This window comes from Heptranchias perlo, chromosome 33 (genome assembly GCF_035084215.1).
Source record: "Heptranchias perlo isolate sHepPer1 chromosome 33, sHepPer1.hap1, whole genome shotgun sequence".
Classification (NCBI taxonomy): domain Eukaryota; kingdom Metazoa; phylum Chordata; class Chondrichthyes; order Hexanchiformes; family Hexanchidae; genus Heptranchias; species Heptranchias perlo.
Genome location: NC_090357.1, coordinates 31,767,297 through 31,781,156, shown reverse-complemented (window position 1 = coordinate 31,781,156; position 13,860 = coordinate 31,767,297). Strand labels below are relative to the sequence as shown.

General features: G+C 52.0%; 1 protein-coding gene across 1 annotated transcript in view; it reads right to left on the bottom strand.

Annotated features, from left to right (window-relative positions):
• Window positions 1-13,485, bottom strand: part of LOC137301353 (suppressor of tumorigenicity 14 protein homolog) — a 92,325-nt gene extending 78,840 nt beyond the window's left edge. The window contains exon 1 of the mRNA XM_067970796.1: window positions 13,204-13,485. Coding sequence (XP_067826897.1) covers window positions 13,204-13,347 — 144 coding nt within the window. The 5' untranslated portion in view covers window positions 13,348-13,485. The remainder of the gene's footprint in view (window positions 1-13,203) is intronic.
• Between the last annotated feature and the right edge of the window lie 375 nt (window positions 13,486-13,860).

Below are 13,860 nucleotides of genomic sequence, written 5' to 3'. Positions count from 1 at the left end.
TTGCACAGTCTGGTATCTCACCAATCATAGACTCATACAGCACAGGAGGAGGCCATTCGGTCCATCGTACCTGTGCCGGCTCTTTGAAAGAGCTATCCAATTAGTCCCACTCCCTGTTCTTTCCCAACAGCCCTGAATATTTTTTCTTGTTAAGTATTTATCCAATTCCCCTTTGAAAGCCACGAGTGAATCTGCTTCCACCGCCCTTTCAGGCAGCGCATTCCTGATCATAACAACTCCTTTTCTCCTCATCTCCCCTCTGACTCTTTTGCCAATGATCTTAAATCTGTGTCCTCTGGTTACTGACACTCCTGTCCGTGGAAATGGGTTTCTTCTTATTTATTTATCAAAACCCTTCAATATTTTGAACACCTTTATCAAATCTCCCCTTCACCTTCCCTGCTTCTTCTGCGCATTAATTCACTGTAAATAAATCAGGCCCATAGTCTAGCTTGTAAGCAGTGGTCTATTTTCCACTGTTTGAGTTGACAGGAAAATATGGTGGACATCCCACTATTTTTCAGTGATGTACCATGATTGTGAGTTAGTTGTTAGATCTGGGCGACGCCAACTCAAGACACATGGTTCAGCTTACAGCTGCCATTGTGGTTACACTGCAAGACAACTTGGCCATAGGACTCAGCGCACAGCCCCCCACACCTGGGATGAGAGGGTTGTCCTTTGGGGAGAGATTGAGTAGAATGGGCCTATACTGTCTGGAGTTTAGAAGAACGAGAGGGGATCTCATTGAAACATCTAAGATTCTGAGGGGGCTTGACAGGGTAGATGCTGAGAGGTTGTTTCCCCTGGCTGGAGAGTCTAGAACTCGGGGGCGTAGTCTTAGGATAAGGGGTCGGCCATTTAAGACTAAGATGAGGAGGAATTTCTTCACACAGAGGGTTGTGAATCTTTGGAATTCTCCACCCCAGAGGGCTGTCGATGCTGAGTCATTGAATATATTCAAGACTGAGATCGATAGATTTTTGGTCTGTAGGGGAATCAAGGGATATGGGGATCGGGCAGGAAAGTGGAGTTGAGGTCAAAGATCAGCCATGATCTGATTGAATGGTGGAGCAGGCTCGAGGGGCCGTATGGCCTACTCCTGCTCCTTTTTTTTAATGTTCTTATGACCCGTAACCCCAGCAAGAGCAGCAACAATTGGACGCTAATCAGCCCAGCCATTTTAGGAGGTTTGGGGAAAAAAATCTTCCACAGGTTCTAAGACAGTTTCTTTTTCAGTTGAATGTTGAGAAGGGATGGCCGTTCCCAGTCAGCGTCCAGGACTTCCCGATTACTGATTTCATTTAGTTCTTAGGTTAACTTTCAGAGGGTTAGGGTTAGGGTTAGGGTACTTCACCCTCCCCCTCAGCTTCTGAAAATAACTGCAACCAACTCAACAACAACCCATCAGCTCAGAACTACTGAGTGTCAGCACCGACACCGCGACCGTCCCGGCACCGACACCGCAACCGTCCCGGCACCGACACCGCAACCGTCCCGGCACCGACACCGCAACCGTCCCGGCACCGACACCGCAACCGTCCCGGCACCGACACCGCAACCGTCCCGGCACCGACACCGCAACCGTCCCGGCACCGACACCGCAACCGTCCCGGCACCGACACCGCAACCGTCCCGGCACCGACACCGCAACCGTCCCGGCACCGACACCGCAACCGTCCCGGCACCGACACCGCAACCGTCCCGGCACCGACACCGCAACCGTCCCGGCACCGACACCGCAACCGTCCCGGCACCGACACCGCAACCGTCCCGGCACCGACACCGCAACCGTCCCGGCACCGACACCGCAACCGTCCCGGCACCGACACCGCAACCGTCCCGGCACCGACACCGCAACCGTCCCGGCACCGACACCGCAACCGTCCCGGCACCGACACCGCAACCGTCCCGGCACCGACACCGCAACCGTCCCGGCACCGACACCGCAACCGTCCCGGCACCGACACCGCAACCGTCCCGGCACCGACACCGCAACCGTCCCGGCACCGACACCGCAACCGTCCCGGCACCGACACCGCAACCGTCCCGGCACCGACACCGCAACCGTCCCGGCACCGACACCGCAACCGTCCCGGCACCGACACCGCAACCGTCCCGGCACCGACACCGCAACCGTCCCGGCACCGACACCGCAACCGTCCCGGCACCGACACCGCAACCGTCCCGGCACCGACACCGCAACCGTCCCGGCACCGACACCGCAACCGTCCCGGCACCGACACCGCAACCGTCCCGGCACCGACACCGCAACCGTCCCGGCACCGACACCGCAACCGTCCCGGCACCGACACCGCAACCGTCCCGGCACCGACACCGCAACCGTCCCGGCACCGACACCGCAACCGTCCCGGCACCGACACCGCAACCGTCCCGGCACCGACACCGCAACCGTCCCGGCACCGACACCGCAACCGTCCCGGCACCGACACCGCAACCGTCCCGGCACCGACACCGCAACCGTCCCGGCACCGACACCGCAACCGTCCCGGCACCGACACCGCAACCGTCCCGGCACCGACACCGCAACCGTCCCGGCACCGACACCGCAACCGTCCCGGCACCGACACCGCAACCGTCCCGGCACCGACACCGCAACCGTCCCGGCACCGACACCGCAACCGTCCCGGCACCGACACCGCAACCGTCCCGGCACCGACACCGCAACCGTCCCGGCACCGACACCGCAACCGTCCCGGCACCGACACCGCAACCGTCCCGGCACCGACACCGCACCGACTAGCTCATCACCAGAGGGGAGGAGCCAGGCCAAACTTCAAAAAGAGCGTCAACACTTGGAGTTCAACAGTGTCAGCATTTCACTGAAAACAGATTTAACAAAAAAAGCCAGAGGTCATACACAGGGTGAGAGATGCTAATGTACAGGAACATTCTGAAGATTGTTATTTAACTTTAAGTGATGGGAATTGATTGAAGAATAGGAAGTAGTGGATGCTCGTGAGGGTGGGGAGGTGCCTGCTGACTGAGTTACCCAAGGACTGGTGTTGGGATTCCTACAGATTTTACATTAACCACTTGGATTCAAAGACTCAAATGAAAACCAAATGATACCAAACTAGAAGGGGCAGTTAAATCTGAGGCAGCCGCTCGGGGACTAGAACAGGAGTTGGACGGAACGAGCATCTGGGTAAAACAATAGCAGATAAGATTTAATTCCGATGGCCCGTAAATTGCTCCTAGTGGTGAACTAGCAGTGTTCACGCTCATGAGATTTAAATTCACCCACTAAGTTTCTGCGTTCTTTTTGGCGGCAACTTCCTTGAAATCCGAGTTCAAATAACATCAGCGTTCTTCCCCAGGCTGTGTGAGCGGGAGAAGGACTGCGTCTCCTCAAACAATCAGCTTGAAGCAAGTCACGCTGTGAGAAGCAGGGAGTGAAACTCCGACAAACCGCACAGACTAAAAACCAGGAAGTGCCCGAGAAGGTTAGTAAATGTTCTATAAAACGAGATAGAGAAGGCAAAATAAAGAGGGGGTAAGATTAAAAGACTCAGGTAAAAGAGGCAGAAATTAAAAATGTAAAAAATTTTTCTAAGACCTTTTTTTGAATGGCCAAAAAGTATTAAGATCAGGAGTGATGAGACTCCACATTTTTGAAGTTAATTTTCAGTTCCACGCCATTAAAAGTTAGTTTAGATCTAAAAAACTCGGTATACCTTTTTTGTGGCAAGATTAGTTAGTTTCCAGCTTGGCGGGAGAGCAAGTTGACGCTGGTCCATTGATTGCACCCAGCGAGGTCCCTTTAACGCGAAGCTTACAGATCACCGGTGAATCAGGAAGAGAAAGTTCCAGATTTCCACGTGTGACTGCGAATGTGCGGCCGCTGGAACTTGCTCTACGATTTGCCCATTGATAATGGTGAGTGCTGTTAGGCTCACTGTTATCTGACGAGCAATTTCCGGCCTGATATGTGAAGTGCAGCAATGGAAGGGTAGAATGGCCGAGGTCGACTCTGGGAACGAGAGGGTCCCAGGCTCAGAATCAACACATCCAACCAATCAAGAACAGCCATGAATTTGGGTCAAAGGCAAATTCAAAAGCGCACTGCCGATCTCTCCGAGCCTACCATTCCACACACCCTGCCTCAAACAATGCTTGGGAAATACCGCGGCCAATATTTATCCCTCAACCAACATCACTAATAAGATTATCTGCTCATTTATCTCACTGCTGTTTGTGGGATCTTGCTGTGTGCAAATTGGCTGCCACGTTTCCTACATTACAACACTGACTATACTTAGAATCATAGAATGGTTACAAGCACTGGAGGCTGCCTTTTGGCCCATCGAGTCCGTGCCGGCTCTCTAAGAGCAATCCAGCTAGTCCCACTCCCCCACCCTTTCCCCGTAGACCTGCAAAATATTTTCCTTCAAGTACTTGTCCAGTTCCCTTTTGAAGGCCATGATTGAATCTGCCTCCACCACCCCCTCGGGCAGTGCATTCCAGATCCTAACCACTCGCTGCATAAAAAAGTTTTTCCTCGTGTCACCTTTGTTTCTTTTGCCAATCACCTTAAATCTGTGTCCTCTGGTTCTTGACCCTTCTGCCAATGAGAACAGTTTCTCTCTATCTACTCTGTCTAGACCCTTCATGATTTTGAATACCTCGATCAAATCTCCTCTCAACCTTCTCTGCTCGAAAGAGAACAATCCCAGCTTCTCCAGTCTCTCCACGTAACTGAAATTCCTCATCCCTGGAATCATTCTAGTAAATCTCTTCTGCACCCTCTCTAAGGCCTTCACATCCTTCCTAAAGTGCAGTGCCCAGAATTGAACAATACTCCAGCTGTGGCCGAACCAGTGTTTTATAAAGGTTCAATATACCTTCCTTGCTTTTGTACTCTATGCCTCTATTTATAAAGCCCAGGATCCCGTATGCTTTCTTAACCGCTTTCTCAACTTGCCCTGCCACCTTCAACGATCTGTGCACATATACCCCCAGATCTCTCTGTTCCTGCACCCTCTTTAGAATTGTACCATTTGGTTTATATTGCCTCTCCTTGTTCTTCCTACCAGGTACTTCTCTGCGTTAAATTTCATTTGCCACGTGTCTGCTCATTCCACCAGCCTGTCTATATCCTCTTGAAGTCTATCACTATCCTCCTCACTTTTTACGACACTTCCAAGTTTTGTGTCATCTGCAAATTTGGAAATTGTGCCCTGTACACCCAAGTCCAAGTCATTAATATATATCAAGAAAAACAGTAGACCCAGTAGAGACCCCTGGGGAACACCACTGTACACCTCCCTCCAGTTCGAAAAACAACCGTTTGTGTCAGCCCCCTGGTCATCAGAAGACACCAGAAGATGGAATTAACATATTTCCATAAAACCATAGCAGTTTACAGCACCGATGAAGGCCGTTTGGCCCATTGTGTTTATTTCTGCCCATCTCTGGAGCAATCTAAAACTAATCCCACTGCCCAGACTCTCCCCATAGCCCTGTATACTCCTCTGCTTCAAATATTTTTTCAATTTTCTCTTAAACGATGCAATGATCTTAGCCTTAACCACACCCTGTGGCAAAGCAGCCCACGGTCTAACAATCCTCATGTAGCCATGATGTGGAGATGCCGGTGATGGACTGGGGTTGACAATTGTAAACAATTTTACAACACCAAGTTATAGTCCAACAATTTTATTTTTAATCCCACAAGCTTTCGGAGGCTTCCCCCTTCCTCAGGTGGTGTGGAAATGACATTTTCGAATCCTTCGCATTTTAAAATCATAGAACAATGCCTGGTGATTACTGCCCGTTGCCAAGGCAATCACAGTGAGCAGACAGAAAGGTGTCACCTAAAAAGGCCACCGAATATACAAACCCCCCAAAAAAAGAGAGAGAGATAAGGAAGACAGTCAATGACCCGTTATATTAAAAACAGATAACATTTGTTCGCTGGTGGGGTAACGTGTAGTGTGACATGAACCCAAGATCCCGGTTGAGGCCGTCCTCATGGGTGCGGAACTTGGCTATCAATTTCTGCTCGACGATTTTGCGTTGTCGTGTGTCTCGAAGGCCGCCTTGGAGTATGCTTACCCGAAGGTCAGTGGCTGAATGTCCATGACTGCTGAAGTGTTCCCCGACTGGGAGGGAACCCTCCTGTTTAGCGATTGTTGCGCGGTGTCCGTTCATCCGTTGTCGCAGCGTCTGCATGGTCTCGCCAATGTACCATGCTCTGGGGCATCCTTTCCTGCAACGTATGAGGTAGACAACGTTGGCCGAGTCACAGGAGTACGAACCGTGCACCTGGTGGGTGGTGTCCTCTCATGTGATGGTGGTATCTGTGTCGATGATCTGGCATGTCTTGCAGAGGTTACCGTGGCAGGGTTGTGTGGTGTCGTGGACGCTGTTCTCCTGAAGGCTGGGTAATTTGCTGCGAACGATGGTTTGTTTGAGGTTGGGTAGCTGTTTAAAGGCGAGTAGTGGAGGTGTGGGGATGGCCATAGCGAGGTGTTCGTCATCATTGATGACATGTTGAAGGCTGCGGAGAACATGGCGTAGTTTCTCCACTCCGGGGAAGTACTGGACGACGAAGGGTACTCTGTTGGTTGCGTCCCGTGTTAGTCTTCTGAGGAGGTCTACGCGATTTTTCGCTGTGGCCCGTCGGAACTGTCGATCGACGAGTTGAGCGTCATATCCCGTTCTTACGAGGGCGTCTTTCAGCGTCTGTAGGTGTCCACCGCGTTCCTCCTCGTCTGAGCAGACCCTGTGTATTCGCAGGGCCTGTCCATAGGGGATGGCCTCTTTGACGTGGTTAGGGTGGAAGCTGGAAAAGTGGAGCATCGTGAGGTTGTCCGTGGGCTTGCGGTAGAGTGAGGTGCTGAGGTGCCCGTCTTTGATGGAGATTCGTGTGTCCAAGAAAGAAACTGATTCTGAGGAGTAGTCCATGGTGAGCTTGATGGTGGGATGGAACTTGTTGATGTTATCGTGTAGTCTCTTTAGTGATTCCTCACCGTGGGTCCATAGAAAGAAAATGTCGTCGATGTATCTGGTGTATAGTGTTGGTTGGAGCGAACCCAATGAGACAATCAACGATCCGGAACAGCAGACAGAGGGATCCGCGATACAGCAACCGAAGAGGAAAGAGTCTCACTGGACTCCTCCGGAGGGTCGCTGCCCTCAGCTGGACATGTATGCTCAAGCTGTCAGGAAATGCGTCAATGCCAGATTCATCAGCCGCACTCGGAAGACAGTCCAGAATGTCACCCGAGCACAATGCAACGCCATCAACGCTCTCAAGACCAACCGCAACATCGTCATCAAACCAGCGGACAAAGGAGGAGCCATCGTCATACAGAACAGAACGGACTATTGCAAAGAAGCATACCGACAACTGGACAACCAGGAACACTGCAGACGGTTACCCGCAGACCCGACCAAAGAACACACCCATCAGCTCAACAAACTGATCAAGACCTTCGATCCAGACCTTCAAAACATCCTACGCACTCTCATCCCACGTACTCCCCGCGTGGGAGACTTCTACTGCCTCCCAAAGATACACAAAGCCAACACACCCGGATGTCCTATCGTATCAGGCAATGGAACCCTGTGTGAGAACCTCTCTGGATACATCGAGGGCATCCTGAAACCCATCGTGCAGGGAACCCCCAGCTTCTGTCGCGACACTACAGACTTTCTACAAAAACTCAGTACCCACGGATCAGTTGAACCAGGAACACTTCTCACCACGATGGACGTCTCGGCACTCTACACCAGTATCCCCCACGATGACGGCATCGCTGCGACAGCATCAATACTCAACACCAACAACAGCCAATCTCCAGACGCCATCCTACAACTCATCCGCTTCATCCTGGATCACAATGTCTTCACCTTCAATAACCAGTTCTTTACCCAAACACACGGAACAGCCATGGGGACAAAATTCGCACCCCAATACGCCAACATTTTCATGCACAAGTTCGAGCACGACTTCTTCACTGCACAGGACCTCCAACCAACACGATACACCAGATACATCGACGACATTTTCTTTCTATGGACCCACGGTGAGGAATCACTAAAGGGACTACACGATAACATCAACAAGTTCCATCCCACCATCAAGCTCACCATGGACTACTCCTCAGAATCAGTTTCTTTCTTGGACACACGAATCTCCATCAAAGACGGGCACCTCAGCACCTCACTCTACCGCAAGCCCACGGACAACCTCACGATGCTCCACTTTTCCAGCTTCCACCCTAACCACGTCAAAGAGGCCATCCCCTATGGACAGGCCCTGTGAATACACAGGGTCTGCTCAGACGAGGAGGAACGCGATGGACACCTACAGACGCTGAAAGACGCCCTATTAAGAACGGGATATGATGCTCGACTCATTGATCGACAGTTCCGACGGGCCACAGCGAAAAATCGCGTAGACCTCCTCAGAAGACTAACACGGGACGCAACCAACAGAGTACCCTTCGTCGTCCAGTACTTCCCCGGAGTGGAGAAACTACGCCATGTTCTCCGCAGCCTTCAACATGTCATCAATGATGACGAACACCTCGCTATGGCCATCCCCACACCTCCACTACTCGCCTTTAAACAGCCACCCAACCTCAAACAGACCATCGTTCGCAGCAAATTACCCAGCCTTCAGGAGAACAGCGTCCACGACACCACACAACCCTGCCACGGTAACCTCTGCAAGACATGCCAGATCATCGACACAGATACCACCATCACATGAGAGGACACCACCCACCAGGTGCACGGTTCGTACTCCTGTGACTCGGCCAACGTTGTCTACCTCATACGTTGCAGGAAAGGATGCCCCAGAGCATGGTACATTGGCGAGACCATGCAGACGCTGCGACAACGGATGAACGGACACCGCGCAACAATCGCCAAACAAGATTGTCGAGGAACACTTCAGCAGTCATGAACATTCAGCCACCGACCTTCGGGTAAGCATACTCCAAGGCGGCCTTCGAGACACACGACAACGCAAAATCGTCGAGCAGAAATTGATAGCCAAGTTCCGCACCCATGAGGACGGCCTCAACCGGGATCTTGGGTTCATATCACACTACACGTAACCCCACCAGCGAACAAATGTTATCTGTTTTTAATATAACGGGTCATTGACTGTCTTCCTTAACTCTCTCTCTCTTTTTTTTTTGGGGGGTTTGTATATTCGGTGGCCTTTTTAGGTGACACCTTTCTGTCTGCTCACTGTGATTGCTTTGGCAACGGGCAGTAATCACCAGGCATTGTTCTATGATTTTAAAATGCGAAGGATTCGAAAATGTCATTTCCACACCACCTGAGGAAGGGGGAAGCCTCCGAAAGCTTGTGGGATTAAAAATAAAATTGTTGGACTATAACTTGGTGTTGTAAAATTGTTTACAATCCTCATGTAAAGATATCTCCCCGAATCTCTCTGCTCACTCTCAGTTACAATTTTAAATACATGCCCCTCATCCCTGACTCCTCTTGTAAAAAGAAGTCTTTCCCTATTCACTCTTATCAAAACGTTTCATAATTTCAAAAACTTTTAATCTCCTCTTAACCTTCTCTGCTCCACTGGAAATAGTCCCAGTATCTCAAGTCTCTCGTCCTAACTATAGTTTCCCATCCCTGGCATCTTCCTGGTGAATCTACACTCTACGCTCTCTATGGTTTAATGTCCTTTCTATAATGGAGCGCCCATATGTACACGAACCCTCTCCATTGATAAAGCTCCCTGCAAGAAGGAGGCCATCTCTGATCACTTCCTTGTATATCCCCCACCACTCACATCCCCCTTCCCTGTTCCAACCCCACTTCCTTCCGTGCTCGCCCCGGGAAAAAAAAATCTCCCTCAAGTTACTTACAACGTCACTTCCAAATTCCCAACTGTCTAGCCTTTGGCTCTCCATTCGCTACGATATTTCCTCAGCTACCGATCTGCTCAATCACACCCTCACCTCCACCTTTGATCTCTCTCACCCTGAACATTCTCCCTGCTACGGCCCTCATCTCCACTCCCTTAAGTCCGAGGGACGAAGACTTGAACGTTTATGGCGGACAACTGGTTTAGCCAATCACTGCCAGATCTGGCTGGACCACATAAAGCACTATCGGGTCCTGCTCTCCTCTGCCAAAACTGCTCACTATTCCAGGATCATCCTGGAATGCAAAGATAACCCCCGGCTTCTCTTCTCCACTACAAACCATCTTCTTAAACCCCTCTCCCCTGCCCCCTACACCCCCACATCCAACAATAAGTGTGAGGAGCTCATGGACTTCTTTGTCACTAAGATTGAGACCATCTGTTCAGCTGCCTCTGCCGCTTCCCTCCCTTCCCCATGTCCACCAAGCCAAACTTCCCCTACGGTTCCCCCCTGTCCTAGCCCTGAACTTGCATCTTTCTCCAGTTTCTCTCCTATCTCCCCTCATGCCCTCTCCGAGTTCATCTTGACCATAAGACCCATCTCCTGCTCCCTTGACCCTATTTCCACCAAACTGCTGGCCACCCAAATTCCCTTCCTGGTCCCCATGTTAGCTGATATTGTTAATGGTTCCCTCTCCTCAGGTACTGTCCCCCTCCCTTTCAAATCTGCCATCATCACACCCCTCCTCAAAAATCCCACTTCTGACCCCTCTGTCCTTGCAAACTACCGCCCCATCTCCAACCTCCCTTTCCTCTCAAGTCCTTGAACGTGTTGTCGCCTCCCAAATCCATGCCCATCTTTCCCACAACTCTATGCTTGAACCTCTTCAATCAAGTTTCAGCTCCTATCAGCACTGAAATGGCCCTCAAAGTTACACGACATCCTATGTGACTGTGACCATGGTGAACTATCCCTCCTCATCCTTCTCCACCCGTCTGCACCATCCCCTCCAACGCCTCTCCTCCATCGTTCAGCTGGGTGGGACAGCGCTCACCTGGTTCCATTCTTATATATCCATTCTTAGCCAGAAGATCACCTCTTCCTACTCCCGCACCATTACCTCGAGTCTCCTCCTATTTCTCATCTACATACTGCTCCTCAGCGATATCATCCGAAAACACAACATCAGATTCCCGTCTCTGCTCCTGCCTCAGTTCATCTGCTGCTGAAACCCTCATCCGTGCCTTTGTTACCTCCAGACTCCACTATTCCAACGCTCCCCTGGCTGGCCTCCCATCCTCCACCCTCCGTGAACTCGAGCTCATCCAAATTTCTGCTGCCCGTATCCTAACTCGCACCAGGTCCTGTTCACCCATCACTCCTGTGCTCACTGACCTACATTGGCTCCCAGTCCAGCAATGCCTCGATTTTAAAATTCTCATCCTCGTTTTTAAATCCCTCCATGGCCTCGCCCCTCCCTATCTCTGTAATCTCCTCCAGCCTCCGAGATCCCTGGGTTTCTCCGGTTCCAACCTCGTGTATCCCCAATTTCCATCGCCCCATTAGCGGCCATGCCTTTAGCCATCCCTAAGCTCTGGAATTTCCTCCCTAAACCTCTCCGCCTCTCTATCTTCCGTGAAGAGGCTCTTTAAAACTGACCTTTCACCTGCCCTAATGTCTCTTTCTTTGACTCTGTGTCAATTTTTTTCTGATCACGCTCCTGTGAAGTGTCTTGGGACATATTACTGGGTTAAAGGCGCTATATAAATGCAAGTTGTTATTCTTTCCTCATTTGTGCCAAACATTTCTTATCCTCTTAAATGCTCTGATCTCTAATATATCCACATCTGTCCAGGACTTAAATCTTGCTCCAATATCTAGGGAGGCTCCCAATCTCCTGGATAGGATACCAATATTGCCAATAATCACCATCACCAATACTGCCAACTATTGAGGGAGCGCTGCACTAACAGAAAATATAAGGCACAGAAGGAGGCCATTCGGCCCATCGTGTCCGCGCCTGCCAATAGCGAGCCACCCAGCCTAATCCCACTTTCCAGCACTTGGTCCGTAGCCCTGTGGGTTACGGCTCTTCAGGTGCACATCCAGGTACTTTTAAATGAGTTGAGGGTTTCTGCCTCTCCCACCCTTTCAGGCAGTGAGTTCCAGACCCCCACCACCCTCTGGGTGAAAAAGTTTTTCCTCAGCTCCCCTCTAATCCTTCTACCAATCACTTTAAGTCTATGCCCCCTGGTTATTGACACCTCCACTAAGGGAAATAGGTCCTCCCTATCCACTCTATCCAGGCCCCTCATAATTTTATGCACCTCAATTAAATCTCCCCTCAGCCTCCTCTGTTCCAAAGAAAACAACCCCAGCCGATCCAATCTTCCCTCATAACTAAAATTCTCCAGTCTTAACAGCATCCTCGTAAATCTCCTCTGTACCCTCTCGAGTGCAATCACATCTTTCCTGTAATGTGGTGACCAGAACTGTGCACAGTACTCGAGCTGTGGCCTAACCAGTGTTTTATACAGTTCTAGCATAACATCCCTGCTCTTATATTCTATGCCTCGGCTAATAACCACATTATCTACCTGTCCGGGGGCGGGGAGGAGAGGGCTGTACTGACGGAGCGCCGCACTGTTGAGGGGGGGGGCTATCTTTTGGTTGAGGCTTTAAACCAAAACCCCGTTTATTCCCTTGGATGTAAAAGATCCTACGGCACTGTCCCACCCACTCCTAATTTAAAAAGATTTCAGATTTAATTTACAAATCTCGCAGATGAGCTCATCAACTGGGAGGAAACGTTTTTAAACTTGACATCAGGCTGAGCTGTGGTTTTACTGCCCTCCGTGTAACATCGGGTGAGGAGACCAAACAACCTCCTGCCTCCAGTCAGACGACTTATCCAACCCCCCCCCCCTCCCCCCAGTTATACTGCCAGCTGTGTGTCACTGTCCATTGGAAGCCAGATGTGAAACCACTGGCCAGTGTCCTGTCCAAGGCCACGGACAACATAACTCAGACAAGGAAAGTTCTGGACCCTTGGGGCTGTGCACAAAGTCCACAATCCCCAGCTCCCCCACTGTTCAATCAGGTTAGCAATCAACGGTTGGAGATTGATAATTAACTTATGGAGTTTGAATACTAACTGACGGGGGGGGGTGGGGGGATTGGAGAGGGGGGGGGGGGATTGGAGAGGGGGGGGGGGGATTGGAGAGGGGGGGGGGGGATTGGAGAGGGGGGGGGGGGATTGGAGAGGGGGGGGGGGGATTGGAGAGGGGGGGGGTAGTAGGGGGATTGGGGGGGTGGCTCCAAACTCGCTACTTACATCCCTCTTGGGGTCGAACTTCAGACCGGATTCTTTCATTTCGAGGCGGTGCGAGCGGTGCCGGATCCCGCTCTCCCCCGGTCCCGGTGTCTGTCTCTCGGGCGCGGCTCCCGCTCTCTCCGGTTCGCCAGGTACCAGCCTCATGTGACAGGAAATACCTGGCGCTCCGCCCCCGCTCACCTGAAGCCCGGGCAGGGCGGGGAGGGTGAGCTCCGGGGGGTCTGTGTCTGAGTCTGGGGGGTGGCTGCCTGTGTCTGGGGAGGAGTCTGTGTCTGTGTCTGGGGAGGAGGAGGAGGAGGAGGGGAGGAGGAGGAGGGGAGGGGAGGAGGAGGGGAGGGGAGGGGAGGGGAGGAGGAGGGGAGGAGGAGGGGAGGAGGAGGGGAGGGGGAGGGGGAGGAGGGGAGGGGAGGGGGAGGGGAGTCTGTGTCTGGGGGGGAGTCTGTGTCTGTGTCTGGGGAGGGGGGGGGAGGAGTCTGTGTCTGGGGAGGGGGGGGAGGAGTCTGTGTCTGGGGAGGGGGGGGGGAGGAGTCTGTGTCTGGGGGGGGGGGGGGGGGAGGAGTCTGTGTCTGGGGAGGGGGGGGGAGGAGTCTGTGTCTGGGGAGGGGGGGGGAGGAGTCTGGGGAGGGGGGGGGAGGAGTCTGTGTCTGGGGGGGGGGG